The 17,239-nt window shown below is 37.7% G+C and overlaps 1 protein-coding gene across 1 annotated transcript in view; it reads left to right on the top strand.

Moving 5' to 3' along the window:
• The window catches only part of LOC117300132 (G-protein coupled receptor 54-like), a 52,752-nt gene that overhangs the window by 20,120 nt on the left and 15,393 nt on the right, over positions 1 to 17,239 (top strand). Inside the window, exon 3 of the mRNA XM_033783844.1 lies at positions 5,467 to 5,854. Coding sequence (XP_033639735.1) covers positions 5,519 to 5,854 — 336 coding nt within the window. The 5' untranslated portion in view covers positions 5,467 to 5,518. The remainder of the gene's footprint in view (positions 1 to 5,466; positions 5,855 to 17,239) is intronic.

Here is a 17,239-nt window from a genome sequence, read left to right as displayed (position 1 = left end):
TTGTGCTTTGCAACGGTGTGGATTTAAGTATTTCGATAACATCAATGAAGAGTTTTAGTTGATTTGTTTTTCTTTCTTGGCTCAAAATCTATTCATTACTTGAAAAGCTAGAGGTCGGTGTAACCGAACTCTAATAAACCTACTTCTAGTGTATTTTTTATTGCATATTTTTCCCGGATTTTTTTTACGGTTTAAGTTTAATAAGCATAGAGACAACATTCATGAAGCATTTTTAATTATGTTTTTCTTTCTGAGCTAAACAACTATTCACTGTGAACTTTACATAGTCGAGTTCGGAGTGTAACCGAACTCAAATGACCTACTTCTTTTTTATTGCATTATTGTATTTTGAAACGATGTGGATTTAAGCATTTTGACAACATCAATGAACCGTTTTCAGTTATGTTTTTCTTTCTGAGTTCAAAGTCTAATCACTGGAACCTTACATATTGTTATAGGTTAAGTTGGGACTGTAACCGAACTCAAATGACCTACATCTAGTTTTTTTTCATGTCATTATTGTATTTTTGAAACGGTGTGAGTTTAAGCACTTTGACAACATAAAATAAGTCTTTCAGGTGCCCTGTGGTGAAATTTAGCACTCGTGTTCGTCTAGACAAGGGATGCGTACCCTGCGTCGCTTCTTTTCCCTCCAGGGTTATTCAGCCTGCCTGGTTATAAATTATTTATTTTCATATGTTATGGTTGAATTATTAATAACATATATAGGCTATGCTGACAGTATGCTGTCGATGTATTATTGATAACATAATAAGCTATGCTGACAGAACGTCGTCTATTACAGGCGCATCATTAGTTCTTTGGGCATGGTTATTGTTTGTTGATAACCACTCCCAAATATTTGATTAAGGGAACTATCCCTAAGCAAGATTAAAGGCAGTGGACACTATTGGTCATTACTCAACATTATTATTAGCATGGTGACGAGTAATGGGTAGAGGTTGATGGTATAAAACATTGTGAGAAACGGCTCCCTCTGAAGTGACGTAGTTTTCGAGAAAGAAGTTATTTTCCACGAATTTGATTTCGAGACATCAAGTTTAGAATTTGAGGTCTCGAAATCAAGCATCTCAACATACACAACTTGGTGTGACAATGTTTTTTTTTTTTTATAGTTATCTCGCATCTCCAAAGACCAATCGAGCTAAAAATTTCACAGGATTGTTATTTTATGCCTATGTAGAGATACACCTATTGAGAAGACTGGTCTTTGACAATTGCCGCTAGTGTCCCCTGTCTTTAAACACATTGAAAATAAAACAATAAATTAAAATTAAAATAATAAGTTGAAAATAAAAGCATGGGCGGCTAATGATAGAATCCAGAAAAAAAACAATCTTTGTTATCTAAAGTTCGCCTTTTTACCCTTTGTGCTGTTATGTTATTATAATAATATAAAATTAATGATGCTATAAGTAAACATTTTAGTGAATACTGTGTTCGTGAATCAGCATCATCCAAACGCTATCCCGTATTGCACTCTGGGTTGTATTGTATTTTTTCCCGTTGAAACAAACACCACGTTTGGGTTTAAGAAAGTGACTTTTTTTTCTTCTTTTCTTTTTTTCAATATCTTTATATAGGATTCAAAATATACGCATGACGGCTGTTTTAATTATGGTCAAGTGTCTTATAGAAGAGAAAAGACAATGACAACAAGGAAACACATTACTAATAGGCACTGAACACGTTTGTAATTGTCAAAGACCAGTCTTCTCACTTGGTGAACATGTATCTCAACATGCATAAAATAACAAACCTGTGAAAATTTGAGCTCAATTGGTCATAAAGTTGCGAGAAAATGATGAAAGAAAAAACACCCTTGTTTAAGTGAGAAGTTACCTCTTTCTCAAAAACTACGTTACTTCAGAGGGAGTCGTTTCCAACAATGTCAAATCAACAGCTCTCCAATGCTCATTACCAAACCAATTTTGAAGCTAATATTTGTTTTGAGTAATTACCAAACGCGTACCTTACCTTTAAACTATACTAAGAGTAAAAAAAATCACGGTTAAAATAAGAGATACAACAATAGGATTCAAAATAAAATTGGTTTGTTTAGACATAAGACTTGAGATATCTCTCTGCTGAAGCAATAGACCCTCATCACGGTGCAGCCATCTTGAATTTTCCCTTTGATATCAATGTAACCAAACAAAGGCTGGAAGTCAACATAGTCTGGTTCCTATTTACCAAATGATGATTAGTATTTATTAATTGTTATTCGATACAAGGAACATGACCAAGATGGAGGCAACATGATAAAGGTCTATATACCTTATGCATTGACGTCATCCAGCCGCCATCTTTGAGGTCAAACGGTGACGAAACAATCGAAACACACATAGATTGGCCAATGAACAACCTCCTTTTGACCTCAATGCGGGGGCGCCGTACTGAAATGACGTCATGGGCATAAGGTCTATTGATTCCTGTTCTTTTCCCAATTGAATTCCAGAGTTTCAAAACAAGTGAATGTTGAACTGATGATAACTCAGAACAGAGGGCAGTAAAGAGAAAACTGGGCAATAAATATGAACAATGGTTCAACGAGCCATCATTTTCATCAGTCACTAAAAGGCTTCGACCGCTTGTTATAGTGCGGTCCACCACTCATCAACATGTCCACGTCAGTTGATGGTGAAACATCTGTAACAACTTGTCATTTCATGTTTAAAAACCGGCAAGCTTTAAGTTGTTTTTCTATCCGGCTATATATCATTATTGTTTTTACGATAGTGAATTCATAATGACCGTACTCTTATAAGCGCTACCAAACGTCAAGGCTGTGTTTTTCGGCGTGTAAGGCAGTGGACACTATTGGTAATTACTCAAAATATTTGATATAGAAGTTGTGATACACGAACGGTGGGCCTTGGACAGTAATGTTTACCGAAAGGGTCCAATGGCTTTAAAGGCAGTGGACACTTTTGGTAGTCACTCAAAATAATTATTAGCATAAAACCTTACTTTGTAACAAGTAATGGGGAGAGGATGATGGTATAAAACATTGTGAGAAACAGCTCCCTCTGAAGTGCCATAGTTTTCGAGAAAGAAGTATCTTTCCACGAATTTGATTTCGAGACCTCAGATTTAGAACTTGAGGTCTCGAAATCAACCATCTAAACGCACACAACTTCGTGTGACAAGGGTGTTTTTGCTTTCATTATTATCTCGCAAGTTCGATGACCGATTGAGCTCAAATTTTTACAGGTTTGTTATTTTATTCATATTATGTTAAGATACACCAACTGTGAAGACTGGTCTTTGACAATTACCGATAGTGACCAATGTCTTTAAATACTACATGATGCGGCGCAATATGTTCACCATCTTTACTGAGGGCTGGTCTACATTATATAGTCACGGCTACATCTAGGGTCCGCACAGGGAGCTGTATAGGTCACAACTTTCTTGATTTTCCACAAAATAATATTCATCCATTGTATCATGTATATTAATATACGTTTTCTCGGTCAAATTCGGTAAATGAGCAGCCAATTTCATTTCATTCTCCAGTTGTGCGTTTCAAATTCAGAATTCGGCCATTCAATTTCGTTTTGAGTCGAGTCAAATTCCTTTAGCACTCTGTTCAATTTAGCGTATCGACATTCCTTTTTCGTGACACACATGCCTCAAGAAGAGAATTTGAATGCTGCTTTGATGAGTTGTTAAATTGAATGATTATTTTGTTAAATCGAATGACGCAACATTACATTTTGACTAGTCATAAAACGAAATCGAATTACCCTTTGCAATAGCATTCGATTTCGCGCGGAATAGAATAGCTTGGTGGTTAAATTGGCTGCTCATTTGCCGAAATTGACCGAGAAAACCTATAAATAACCCAAATAAGATTCAGTGTTGCATTCACCTTACACAATATTATAAAGTGGTATCAGCATTGATGTTTGTAACCGCATCTCTGCCCCTTTTTGGATGTTTTCAGGATTACGCCCTATATTTCGTGAGGCGTGCAACTTAATGGTGTTAGTTTATCTTTCACCTTGGGTTAGAATGAAATAATAATAAAATATTGTTTGTGTCGTACTTTTAATTCTTTGTTCTTGTTTCAACGATTGTAGTAGAGACACCACGTTGAGGTATTGTTAGAGACAAGGCGTACGGATCACTTGCTTAGGGTGGGGTATCAATTGCATAGTTATTCAACGGTGGCGTGTATTGTTACTCGACCTTGGGGTTTGCTAAAGCTGTAATTCAAAAGCTCAGGAAATGTGGTTTTGAAGGTTTATCCCGTTAAAGTGTCAGGAGGAAATTATATTTGATTTTTTTAAAAGGAGTGGCCTTACACGGTAGCTTGAGCTGACAATGCCTTTTCGTGAGAAAATGTTGTGGTATAAATCTCACGTTTTGACGTGAAGTTACCACTTTCCACGTCAGGTACGTACGTGCAGACGTCATACGTGATCATGCAATAATCCTAAAGTGATGCGTCACATAGAAACGGCACCACTTTCTGACATTCGCGTACACGATTTGCTCGCGTAACGTACAGCTAAATCTCCCCAGTATTAGTTACAGTCGGACAAAGAAATGTTGTTGCTTCTATGTTTGATGATGCTGTTTTAATTGGAGTTGTTATTGCAGTTAAGCTTTGTCTTTTTTGTTGTCATTAACGATGTTGTTGTCTAGAGAGGCGTTAACTGTTTTGATTCACGCTTTTAAGACTGTACGTCTTGATTACTGCAATAGTTTGGTATTAACCTTTGCTTCGTCCTTCGGGTGAGACATTAAGTCGTTGATCCCATGTAAAAGAACCCAGTGCACTTATCGAAAAAAGAAGGGGTTCGCCCCGGTGTTCCTGGTCCGATCGGCAGCAAATTGCGCCACATTACATGGTGCTATCAGAATTAGGTCTCATAATTCAAACGTAGTTCCACATCTGGCAGGAAATACTGTATGTCCACCGATGAAATGTCGGGGCGCCAGGAGCGTCACTGGGTGACGGACATGTGCGCTATAAGGAGCCACAACTATTATTATTATTAATTATAACAAGCGTATTCAGTTCAAAATTGTTTTATTGACATAAAAGCAGTTGAAGTTGCAACGCTTCACGAACTGACACAAGCGCACTGACCTATTTTTCACGAACTGAAAAATAATGGCAAGTGTATGTTTGCGTAAATTTTGATTTCACGACAAACAAAAACCTGTCTTACCTTATTGCTTATTACTTGACTATCACAAGCAGTCCAAATCACAACTTTGTAACAGTGTTGGCTTCACTGTGAGAGCGAGGTGAAAATACCATGAAACTTTGAAGATGGGATTTTAAACAGTGCTTAACTTTTATTAACGCCATGTTTTAATGTTGTGACGTTGTGTCAGTTTGTGGCGTCGGTAATATCCATGTAAGAGATTTTTGAAATTAGTCAAAGTGTGATTTTCTGATGACGATGCCTCTTTTTTGTTTAATTACAGCTGGTGATCTTAGGCTTCATGTTATTTTGTTCCTCGACGCAAATATTCAAAAATGTCGACTCCAGCCGGCCTTCTCAACGTCACCACTGCTATCCCGAATGTTACAGAAGCTTCAATGGATGACGGGGGAGCCAGTGTGTATACCAAACTGGTTCCCGCCCTAATCGGCATTATAACCCTGGTTGGATTGGTTGGTAACTCGATCGTCGTCTACGTCATCGTGTGCCAGGGACATCTGAAGACGGTTACCAACTATTACATTGTGAATCTTGCCATAACTGACATATTCTTCCTGGTATTCTGCGCACCTTTTACTGCGTCGATTTATGCAACACCGAGTTGGCTGTTTGGTCGCTTCATGTGCAAGTTTGTCTTCTACATGATGCAGGTAAATATATCTTCTTCTTTTTTTTACATTTTGTCTTATTTTGCCTCATGCACCGCTCCATACTTTTTGCAAATCCGAAATGCAAATCGAATTTTGGTGACCGATAATCGATACGTGTTCCTCTTACAATATAGAACTTAATCACATGACGGCATTTCAGTAGGGCGCCCTTACCGAGCGGTAAAAAGGAGGTTGTTCATTGGCCAATCTGTGCGTCTCTAAGATGGCAGCTGGATGACGTCAATGCATCAGGTATATTGTGTCAATACCTTGACCTTTGACACCAAGTAACAAATAATATAGATTAGCGCCGATGTATTAAAAGACACATTTACTGTGATACTTACTGTCAGTTAAAGGCACGTCACAGAAATAGTTATTGCTAACAAAACATTTGCTGCCAGTTGTACGCTGTTTGTAATCCAGCATATACAAAAACTGACAGACCTGTAGAAATTTAAGATTGATCGGACATCTGTGTCACGAGAAAATAGTGAAAAACCGATAGCACATTTTGCATGAAATCGATTAAAAAACAAAAAAAATAAAACGATCATTGAGTGATAGACTCCACGCAGGATAGTTATTTATTTTATCAAAATATGACATTTCAGACAGAAATATTTCAAGGGATGTTTTCTACTATCATAATCATTAGACGGTGTAAGTTTTCTGTAAATCTGTGATGGTTGACGAGATTTTTTTCTTCTAACCAATTCTGTAATATTCTTGACGACCTTTGACACCACTTAGGGTGATAGATTAGCGCTGATGTACCAATATAAACTTTTTCATGGGAAACTGTCAGTTACGATGACCTTTGACACTACGTAATGATATAGACTATGACTGATGTATCAATAAAGGCTTTTTTTCCTGAGAAACTGTCAGTTAAAAAAAATGTCCATATACATCGCTTTATCACCCATCAGCGACGTGTTCTTAGCGAACGTCACCGCCACGTATAGTGTTTATCCAGTCACAGTGATGATACAATAAAAAGAAAAATACCTTAGCAACCAAAATGACGAATGGTGCTATTAGTTGTCGTTCTGTGAAACGAGGGTGAAACAGATCAATCAGAAACCTCAGTCTACTAGAAACAATTACTTATCTGCTCAGATGGACTTACTTCTACTTCAGTCGATTCATATTTTTTGAAGGACTCCATAATGGACGAAAGAAGTCAGTTCTTCGTTTCTTGGATTCTCCTTGCGTTATTAACGCAACTATGATTCATACTGTTTAAGGATCCATGATGGACGAACGAAGTCACTTTGAGATTTTCTTTTGATAGTCCTTGCGTGAATGACGTATTTCTTGATTTATTTCAAAAGCCATTTGCGAGTTAGATTTGAATAATGTCTGGTACCATGCCTAGCGAGTATAAATATTTAAGTAACGTCTGGTGCAATGATTTGCTTAGTCACAAGTTACCACTTAAATAACACAGAATGTTGAAACAAAAATAACTTCAGTAGTGTAAGACAAAACTAATTTCAGTGGGTGAAAAGAAAGGAACTGTAACCGATAGCTATAACGTCCATTATGACAGTTGATGCCATGGCAGAATTTCTTTTTTGGATAAATGGTTAATTTAGTAACCGTTCTATTCTGTATTTCTAATAGCTGAAACGAGGGTAAAAGAAATCAATCAGAAACAGTGGTAAACTGCAGACAAATTACTTTCTGCTCTGTAGACATACTTCTACTTCAGTTGATTCATATTTCATATTTTTGAAGGACCCGTAATGGACGAAAGAAGTCACTTGGTGATTTTCTTGAAGAGTTCCTACATGCGTGCACGTAACACTCACGTGGTACTTTCTTGCTTCTTTCCAAAAGCCATTTACGATTGAGATTTGAATAATGTCTCGTGTCAGGCCTTTTCTAATCACAAGTTACCCTGCTCAGAGAGAAAACAAAACTTCAGTGTAGTGTAAAAAGAAAAGTAGTTTCAGCTGACTAGCAATACTTACCGTTCATCTAACAGTTAAAGATACAATAGTAAACAAAATACCCCACACAACACAGTTCATTTGTAGCCGTAATGTCTTTCTTAGCTGGAAAGACGGTAAACAGAGATCAGTCAGAAACATCTCAATTACTAGAAAAGATACTTATTGCTCAAAGTGGACTTCTATTTTCTTCTACTGCAGTTGATTCGTATTTTGAAGTACCCCGTAATTGACAAAATTAGTAAGTTATTAATTTTCTTTGATTTTCCTTGCGTTAATAACGAATAATGTAAAGCCCTTGTGAGCATTTTTTTGATGCACAATAATTGACTCATATTCTAAGGACCCCATAATGGACGAAAGAAGTCGGTTCTTTGTTTCTTGGATTGTTCTTGCGTGGATAACTTAAATGCAGTGGACACTATTAATAAATATAAAAGATTAGTCTTTACAGTTGGTGTATCTCAACATGCATACAACAAAAAACCTGTGAAAATTTGAGCTCAATCGATCGTCGAAGTTGCGAGATAATAATGAAAGAAAAAACACCATTGTCACACGACGTTGTGGGCTTTCAGATGCTTGATTTCGAGACATCAAATTATAAACTTGAGGTCACGAAATCAAACTCGTGGAAAATTACTTCTTTCGCGAAAACTACTCCACTTCAGAGGGAGCCGTTTCTCACAATGTTTTATACTATCAACCTCTCCCCGTTACTCGTCACCAAGAAAGGTTTTATGCTAATAATTATTTTGAGTAATTACCGATAGTGTCCACTGCATTTTAACACTCTAAAAAAAAACAGTATCTAGGTAGATTTGAGTACTGTCTGGTACTAAGACTCGCTTTGTTAGCTGCAGACAGAGCTTCGAATTAGCATAAGTTAAATTTAAATATTACGTGTATACGGTGTAGTAATAAAAATTCAATTCCATCATTGATTTGGTACATGATATACAAACATGATTGATTGGTTGATTAATTAATTGATTTTACTTAATCCTGTCGAAACAGAATTTGTGTAAAGAGTGGATTAAAGCCATTGGACCCTTTCGGTACAGGAACAAAATAAAATTTCACAGATTTACAAATAACTATCCGGGTTTACAGAAGGTAGTAGTGAAAGACTTCTCTTGAATTGTTATTCCATGAAATGCTTTACTTTTTGAGAAAACAGTAAAACAATATCAAATCTCGTTAACGAGAATTACGGATTTATTTTAAACACATGTCATGACACGGCGAAACGCGCGGATACAAGGGTGGGTTTTCCCATTATTTTCTCCCGACTCCGATGAACGATTAAGCCCAAATTTTCACAGGTTTGTTATTTGATATAGAAGTTGTGATACACGAACGGTGGGCCTTGGACAGTACTGTTTACCGAAAGGGTCCAATGGCTTTAAAAGCAGTGGACACTTTTGGTAGTCACTCAAAATAATTATTAGCATAAAACCTTACTTTGTAACAAGTAATGGGGAGAGGATGATGGTATAAAACATTGTGAGAAACAGCTCCCTCTGAAGTGACATGGTTTTCGAGAACGAAGTAATTTTCCACGAATTTGATTTCGAGACCTCAGATTTAGAATTTGAGGTCTCGAAATTAACCATCTAAAGACCATCTAAAGACAACCATCTAAAGACACACAACTTCGTGTGACAAGGTTTTTTTTCTTTCATACTTATCTCGCAACTTCGACAACCAATTGAGCTAAAATTTTCACAAGTTGGATATTTCATGCATATGTTGAGATACATTAAGTGAGAAGACTGGTTTTTGACAATTACCAATAGTGTCCAGAGTCTTTAAGAAGGTGTTGAAATCTGTTTTATTTCGAGGAAATACATCGTGCTTAATCTCGCGTACCACTTTGATTACAACCAACGGCCAAGAAAAGATTAATCTTCAGAAACACTTTATGCCCGTAATTTGGACAATTATTCCCGATGATCGTAACTAGAGACCTTGCCTGCCAGCCTCCTCATTGCCCCGCGCTTCCCCCATGAGATTTCAGTAATGCGCTTTACGCTTAGCTAAATAGAATGTTGTAGCGATGCGTAGAACACGACGCCGTCCGCAGGAGCGGTGCAACGGCAGGGGAGTCACCTTGCGGGGTGGGTACGTCTAGTCAATTTAATCATCCCGTACAATAACATTGGAGCACGTAGGTGCCTTACCTACGGGAAATAAGTCATTAATATTTAAAAACTAAGAGGGATATTAATGGGAGCTTTGCGCCAACTAGTTAAAGGGTAATGACGGATTTATATTGTGTTTTCTAAATATTTATTTAATTTTAACACGAGTATATTAAATTACCTCATTCAATCAACAAAGCATACATTTTATTTCGATACCCCGGCAACCGAATGAAGCAGCTGGGATTAATTTGCAGCGTCGTCACTTTCTTCATTATGGAAGTCGAGAAATATTTGTGGAGAACTGATATTTAAAGTTGTCATTAGCTTCCTGTAATTATTTTGAAGCACACAGAACTAGCTTGTTTTTATTGACTTTCGTTAGTGTTTTGTTGTTTTTTCTTCTGCTATTGTTGTTGCTGTTGCTGCTGCTGCAACAGTCGTTGATGTTATTGCTGTTGTTTTTGTTTATGTTGTGGTTGTTATGTTGTTTTATAACATCCCTTACAAATATTCTGCCTGTTCATTGGTTTAGAGCGCGTCACATGACATGTCTTAGTTTTGCTAGACGACGGCCGTGTGATAGTGCATCGGTTTGCCGTGCGCTAGTCCGAAGACTATCACACGGCGTGCAGTACCCAGACGTCCATTGCAATCTGTATTCGCGTCGTCCGTGGATTGTAGCATTCAGGTCTGTAACTTAATTGTACAGTATTTAGAATCGTTTGGGGTGTTATAAAACAAATATTGACTGCTTTTATTCGTGCAATATTATTTCGCCTCGGAAAAATAGAACGCTCCGGGGATCACCTCGGGAGTCATAGGGTGCGTTCGTTTAGCTTCCCTGGGTCGACCCCGGTGTGTGACGGTTTTTTTTTCCAGGACAAACGTTGGTAATTATCTGCGCACGTTCATCCTGGAAAAAAAACCGCCACACACCGGGGTCGACCCGGGGAAGCTAAACGAACGCACCCATAGTTTTAACCATAGCACTCGAAGCAGTCAATGTTTGTATAATATACGTTGATGCTACTACTGCTGCTGCGGTTTTTGTTGTGTTGCAGTGGTTGGTGTAGTTCTTCTTGATGCTGTTGCGGTTTTTTGTTGTGTTGCAGTGGTTGGTGTAGTTCTTCTTGTTGCTGCTTCTGCTGTTGCTGTTGTTCTAATGCTGCTGCAGTTGCTTTGTTATTGATGTGTTGTTATAAGTATCTCGTTTCGTACTGTTTTCCTTCTTCTGTTTTTTTTTCCGACAAACAAAAACTTGCTAAAACAGAAACGATTGAACCTGATCCGCATATCCTGCAATATTACATTATGTATAAATAAAATAATAAATACACAGTTATACACAAGAAATAATATACGGTTGCTGGAATTGTTAACGACTGCATGATAAGCACATTGTGTATACATGATAAGCACATTGTTAAGCGGATTGCTAAGCAGGATTATGTGTCATTGGTCCCAGTTAGTTTGCTCTTTGCTAGGTAAAAAAAAGTCCTCGATCTGGCTCAAGACACGTACGCAAGGAGGCACACGTTGCATCTGTCAAGACTTACAGTTTTAGCCTTGGGGTTAGCTTTTCCAGTGATTTCATTATTGGTTTTGACATTATATGATGTTTGAAGTAGGCAGCCAGTGCAAGACAAATTATCAGAGGCAGGAAATTGGAGGTATCGTGTACAACTCAAGGACGCCTGCAGCCTTTCGGTTTAAACTCTGTTAAGACCACTGATTAAAAAAATAATGATCAGTTTTGCCCTCGGGACTGTGAGTTGAAACACTAATGATCAAGTCTAACTGTTCTCGCAAAGATTAATTAAACACCTATAGAGGACAATCAGTGTAATACAATGTTATACAAGGTAGTTCAATCTTAATTAACTGCAGTTATTTTGTTAGAGTGTTTCATTGAATCTTGGCTGAATATCCCCCACGATGAACAAGGCCGTCGTAGTCGCACGCGACTAAGATGAAGTCAGTTTAAAGGCACTGGACACCTTAGTTAATTGTCAAAGACCAGCCTTCTCACTTGGTGTATCTTAACATATGCACACACCCCCAAAAACTGTGTAAATTTGAACTCAATTGGTCGTCGAAGTTGTGAGAGAATAATGGAAGAAAAACACACCCTTGTCACACGAGTTGTGTGCTTGCAGATGCTTGATTTCGAGACTTTATCTGAGGTCTCGAATGAAATTCAAATATTATTTTAGTAAGAAATTACTTCTTTCTCAAAAACTATTTTTTATTCAGCGGGAGCCGTTTCTCACAATGTTTTATATTACGGATTCGGGGGGGGGGGGTGAACAATGTTTTATACTATTTACAGCTCTCCATTACTCGTTACCAAGTACGGTGTTAACGCATTGTCCTTAATATGTTGATGGTAGCAACCGAAACCAGCTGTGGGCCCAATTTCATAAAGCTGTTTAGCAGTATACTTCTTATTAATTTGTGTAGCACTGTATACTCGGTACTTTCCCGAGTCCTGTGAAAAAAATCACAGGCATTTTTACTCGGGTGGGATTCGAACCCACGACCTGCTTGACACATTTCTCTGCCAAGCACAAAGTGAGTGGGGCACCAGTAGTATAAACTTGATTGAATGTTGGCTGGTTACCTTTTTTGCTAAGCAATACTTTCCTGTGCTTAGCAGGTTTTTGTGCTATGAAATTGGGCCCTGGTGGTAATTGCTTGTAAAAGTTGTTTATTGGTATGGCTTAATTTCCGTTGGATTGTCCTTCAAATAAAAATGTTTTTCTGTTATGAACTTCATTACTAATGTTAAGCTTACATCCGATCGGCTGGAGTTGTATTTTGTAGATTTTCCGGTGCACTTTTCTCAAAAATTCCTTCATAGTATAAATGTCTCTGGTATTAATAGCTTCATTATAAATTATAAGCCAAGATACAGTTTTCTCGAATTCGGCTTCGTTTCAGAAGTGATTATCACAAAGAAAATAAGTGTTAGTAATAACCTTATTATCTATAGGCTTTCAGACTTACACGAAACAGTGGTGTTTGCTGTCCTTGCCAATCCTGCATAAAGCCTCGAATTACTAATTTGCATATTCCCTACGCCGCCAGGCAATATACCTTAAGGGTGCGTTCGTTTAGCTTCCCTGGGTCGACCCCGGTGTGTGTCGTTTTCTTTTTCCAGGACGAACGTGTGCAGATAATTACCCACGTTTGTCCTGAAACAAAAAACGCCACACACCGGGGTCGACCCAGGGAAGCTAAACGAACGCACCCAGTATATCGCAAAAAACTCGGTCGCGCACAATAGACGTGGAATGAGGTGCATGCTGGTCTAGCTAACTATCAAATTTGGGTACTAGCTAGACCAGCATGCACCTCTTTCGACAGTCTGCGCTTGCGCAATGGTATTTGGCTTTAAGTTGGCTTCAAGCTATAGTTTGATGTTTAGTTTTTTTGTACCTTCAGCACTGGTGAGGACAGAACTGATCAGTGTTCAATTTTAGTTCGAAAGCTTTAGCTCGATAATGAAGTTAATATGATTTGAGGCATTGCATGGTGAGGCCATATCCAATCCGATAAATCTACTCTGTGATAGTAGAATAGAGAAAGACAGTTCTCTAAAAAAAACTCTACCTGGCAAGTAGATACACACATGGTGTTACCGCAAACCATTATTGAAGTTCATACTAAAAACATTATCATTCTGTTTAACAATCCCATCTAAAATGAAGTCATATTCATGGAAACTGTCTTAGCAAACAGTAGCCCACTTTGCACAGAAAAGCCTTTATTGATTTTGGAAGCTATAGTCTGATCCATGGTGGTCAAGTTTTACCAGATGAAAAACATACATTTGTTGGTGTAACAACTGCATGTACGTCACAGCCATTTGCACACAGGGCAATGTTTCGTCCACTTCTTCTACCTCCGGTCCCCTATGACCCTAACTAAATAACACCAGGTTAATTCGATATGGTGTTCAAATCTAGCAAACCCAACGACAGTTGTTATGAAGAGTCTATTGACACTTTCATTGCGCTTAGTATCCGAAGTGGTTTGTATCCCATCCATATAGGAAACTGTATAGACGATGTGACCTATGTTTACATTCCAACCGCCCTCTGTTGACAAAACACTATATACGTATATACTGAGTCGCGCAGTCATTGTAAGATTGCGTATACACTTTCTAGCTGGCTGCCAAAACACAAAGGTTTTGCCCGGCGGTATTCGCGCGAATCATGTTATGGTTTTCGTGTGACTTCAGAGGTCACATCGTCTATAGTCCAGGAGAACTGAACATGAACCGTGACATTGAGTACAACTAACATTTTTTTGCCGAAATGAGTCCTCCAGGGGTCCCTTTAAAGAATCTGATGCATGCCCAGCTGGCAGGGTTGAGCATTTTTTGTTATTGCAAAAAATCACTTTTTCCATATGTTTGTGTACAAACGCTCATCAATGTGTTTTATATGATAACTTTTCACATGTTTTCTCGACAAGGAATACTTTTAGGTGTGTAGTAACATAATATTACACGTAGATATTATTTCAGACACGTGGTTAATAATATTATTTATTTACTTTTATCTCACTTTGGTGAAATTATGTAATCAATAGGTTACTTTGTTTCTGATCTAACCTTTGACCTGGGTGCAACATTTCTATGTATTTATAACATGAGTAAACTACAAAAAAAAGTCCAACATGAGTGGTTTACCCTTAAAATAAAATAAAATTCTAAAGGGGACAAAATCATGTTATAATTGACCTTCATACCAGTCGTCCTGCTTCTCAGTAAAACAAGATACATGCCAATGCATCAAGCCATTTGCAGTTTTTGGGGTGTGTGTGTACCTAAAACAAAGTTTTGTAGTGTCATATTTAACTTAAATTATACAGTAATGCAACTATCTCAATAAACAAATTTAGTCTCAACCAAATGCCATCAACTCTAGACAAAATTACCGTTCAACGGTGACTGTTCCTCACCGATGAGATATTGATGCCATGGTCAGAGGACATTCTGATGAGCGTTTGTTATAAATTGATAGAAATGTCGCGAAATGTTGCACCAGGCCAACAGTCAGTGAGGTAAAAGTAAATACATAATATTATTAACCACGTGTCTGAATTAATATCTACGTGTAATATCATGTTAGTACACACCTAAAAGATTCCTTTTAGAGAAAACATGTGAAGAGTTCTGTCGTTATCATTATACAACACATTGATGAGCGTTTGTACACAAACATGGGAAAAGTGATTTTTTGCAATACAAAAAAATGCTCAACCCTGCCAGCTGGGCATGCATTGGAATTGCATACTAGACACCTTGAAGAACATATTTCTGCCAAAAAAATCTTAGTTGTACTCAATGTCACGCTTTACCTAAATGTTGGGGTTTGGCTCCTGGACTAGTATCTCTTGATATGTGTTCTTAACAGTGTTTTGTCAACGGGTAAAAATGAGTTTCGTTCCGACCGCACATTACAAAATGGCAATGCACCAAACGGTAGAGTTTTCTTAGACTCACGGGGTCAGAAAGGGAGCAAAAGACCTGACGGTGTTACAATTTTTTAGGTAAATCAGTGCCGAAGATTGTAAACTGAAATGAGAAGCGGTTCGTGTTCACTCCGGTTGTTAGGCTTTTCCCCGTAGCCATGGATGCACAATTCATTCTTCTTCTTCGGTAAACAATATTGTCAAGGCCCACACTTCGTGTATCACAACTTATAAATAAAACAACAAACCTGTGAAAATTTAGGCTCAATCGGTCATCGGATTCGGGAGAAAATAACGGGAAAACCCACGTGTCCGCACGTTTCGCCGTGTCTTGACATGTGTTTACTATAAATCCGTGATTCTCGTTGTCGAGAATTGATAATTGTTTCAAAGTTTTCTCAAAAAGTAAAGCATTTCATGAGAAGTTTTTTACCGTCACCTTCTGTAAACCCTGCAAGTTATTTGTAAAATTGTGATTTGTTTTGTTCTGTTCCGAAAGTGTCCACTGTCTTTAAGCTTCTGCTATGCATTGAATCCCTCCAGCGTTATATATAGCCTATTTCAGGTCATCCAGTCAAAATATCAAAACTTCATTGAAATATTGTTAAGACGCAAAACAGTTGAAAAAAAACAAGTCCTTTTCAAGACAAGGCTTATTAAATCCATTTCGGTACATAATTTTCTTTTTTAAGTTCACAGATTTACAAATAACTTATAGGGTTTACAGAAGGTAATGGTGAAAGCCTTCTCTTGAAATATTAATCCATGAAATGCTTTACTTTTTGAGAAAACATCAAAACAACATCAATTCTCGACATCGAGAATTACGGATTTATAGTAAACACATGTCATGACACGGCGAAACGTGCGGAAACAAGGGTGGGTTTTCCCGTTATTTTCTCCCGACTCCGATGACCGATTGAGCCTAAATTTTCACAGGTTTGTTATTTTATATAGAAGTTGTGATACACGAAGTGTGGGCCTTGAACAATACTGTTTACCGAAAGTGTCCAATGGCTTTAAGAGTGCAGTAGTGCATTTAACTATAAGTTCATTGGTTGAAACGTTTTGAAAAGCTTTCGATGCCCTGGCAAGGCTAGCTGATGGAACTTACCTTTGCAAACCTTTGGTCATTCTATTGAAAATGACAAACACTGTCAGAGCACCATAACAAATGTTTGACTATAAAATAGGCCATTGCTTTGTTCTCGGACCTTATAAAAGGCAGTGGACACTATTGGTCATTACGCAAAATAATTTATCATCATAAAACCTTTCTTGATTACAAGTAATGGGGAGAGATGGATGGTATAAAACATTGTGAGAAACGGCTCCCTCTGAAGTGACGTAGTTTTTGAGTAAGAAGTAATTTTCCACGAATTTGATTTCGAGACCTCAAGTTTAGAATTTGAGGTATCGAAATCAAGCATCAGAAAGCACACAACTTCGTGTGACAAGGGTGTTTTTTCTTTCATTATTATCTCGCAAATTCGACGACCGATTGAGCTCAAATTTTCACAGGTTTGTTATTTTATGCATATGTTGAGATACACCATTTGTAAAGACTAGTCTTTGACAATTACCATTAGTGTCCACTGTCTTTAAGTAAAATATCAAGTAAAATCATAGCCCATGTAAGTTTATATGTGAATCTGTGATCCAAGACGAGTGTTTTTCTATACCAATTATGTTAAGTTCCTTTAACAAAAAAATCATTCCAATCACATTTTAAGACTTGTGGACTTTGGAAGATTGAAGGGGAAACATTCCCGTGTTGTATAGCACCCATGTAATTA

The sequence above is a fragment of the Asterias rubens genome, chromosome 15, assembly GCF_902459465.1.
Source record: "Asterias rubens chromosome 15, eAstRub1.3, whole genome shotgun sequence".
Taxonomy (NCBI): Eukaryota; Metazoa; Echinodermata; class Asteroidea; order Forcipulatida; family Asteriidae; genus Asterias; species Asterias rubens.
The sequence above is the reverse complement of the archived record's forward strand: the minus strand, read 5'-3'. Positions and strand labels throughout refer to the sequence as shown.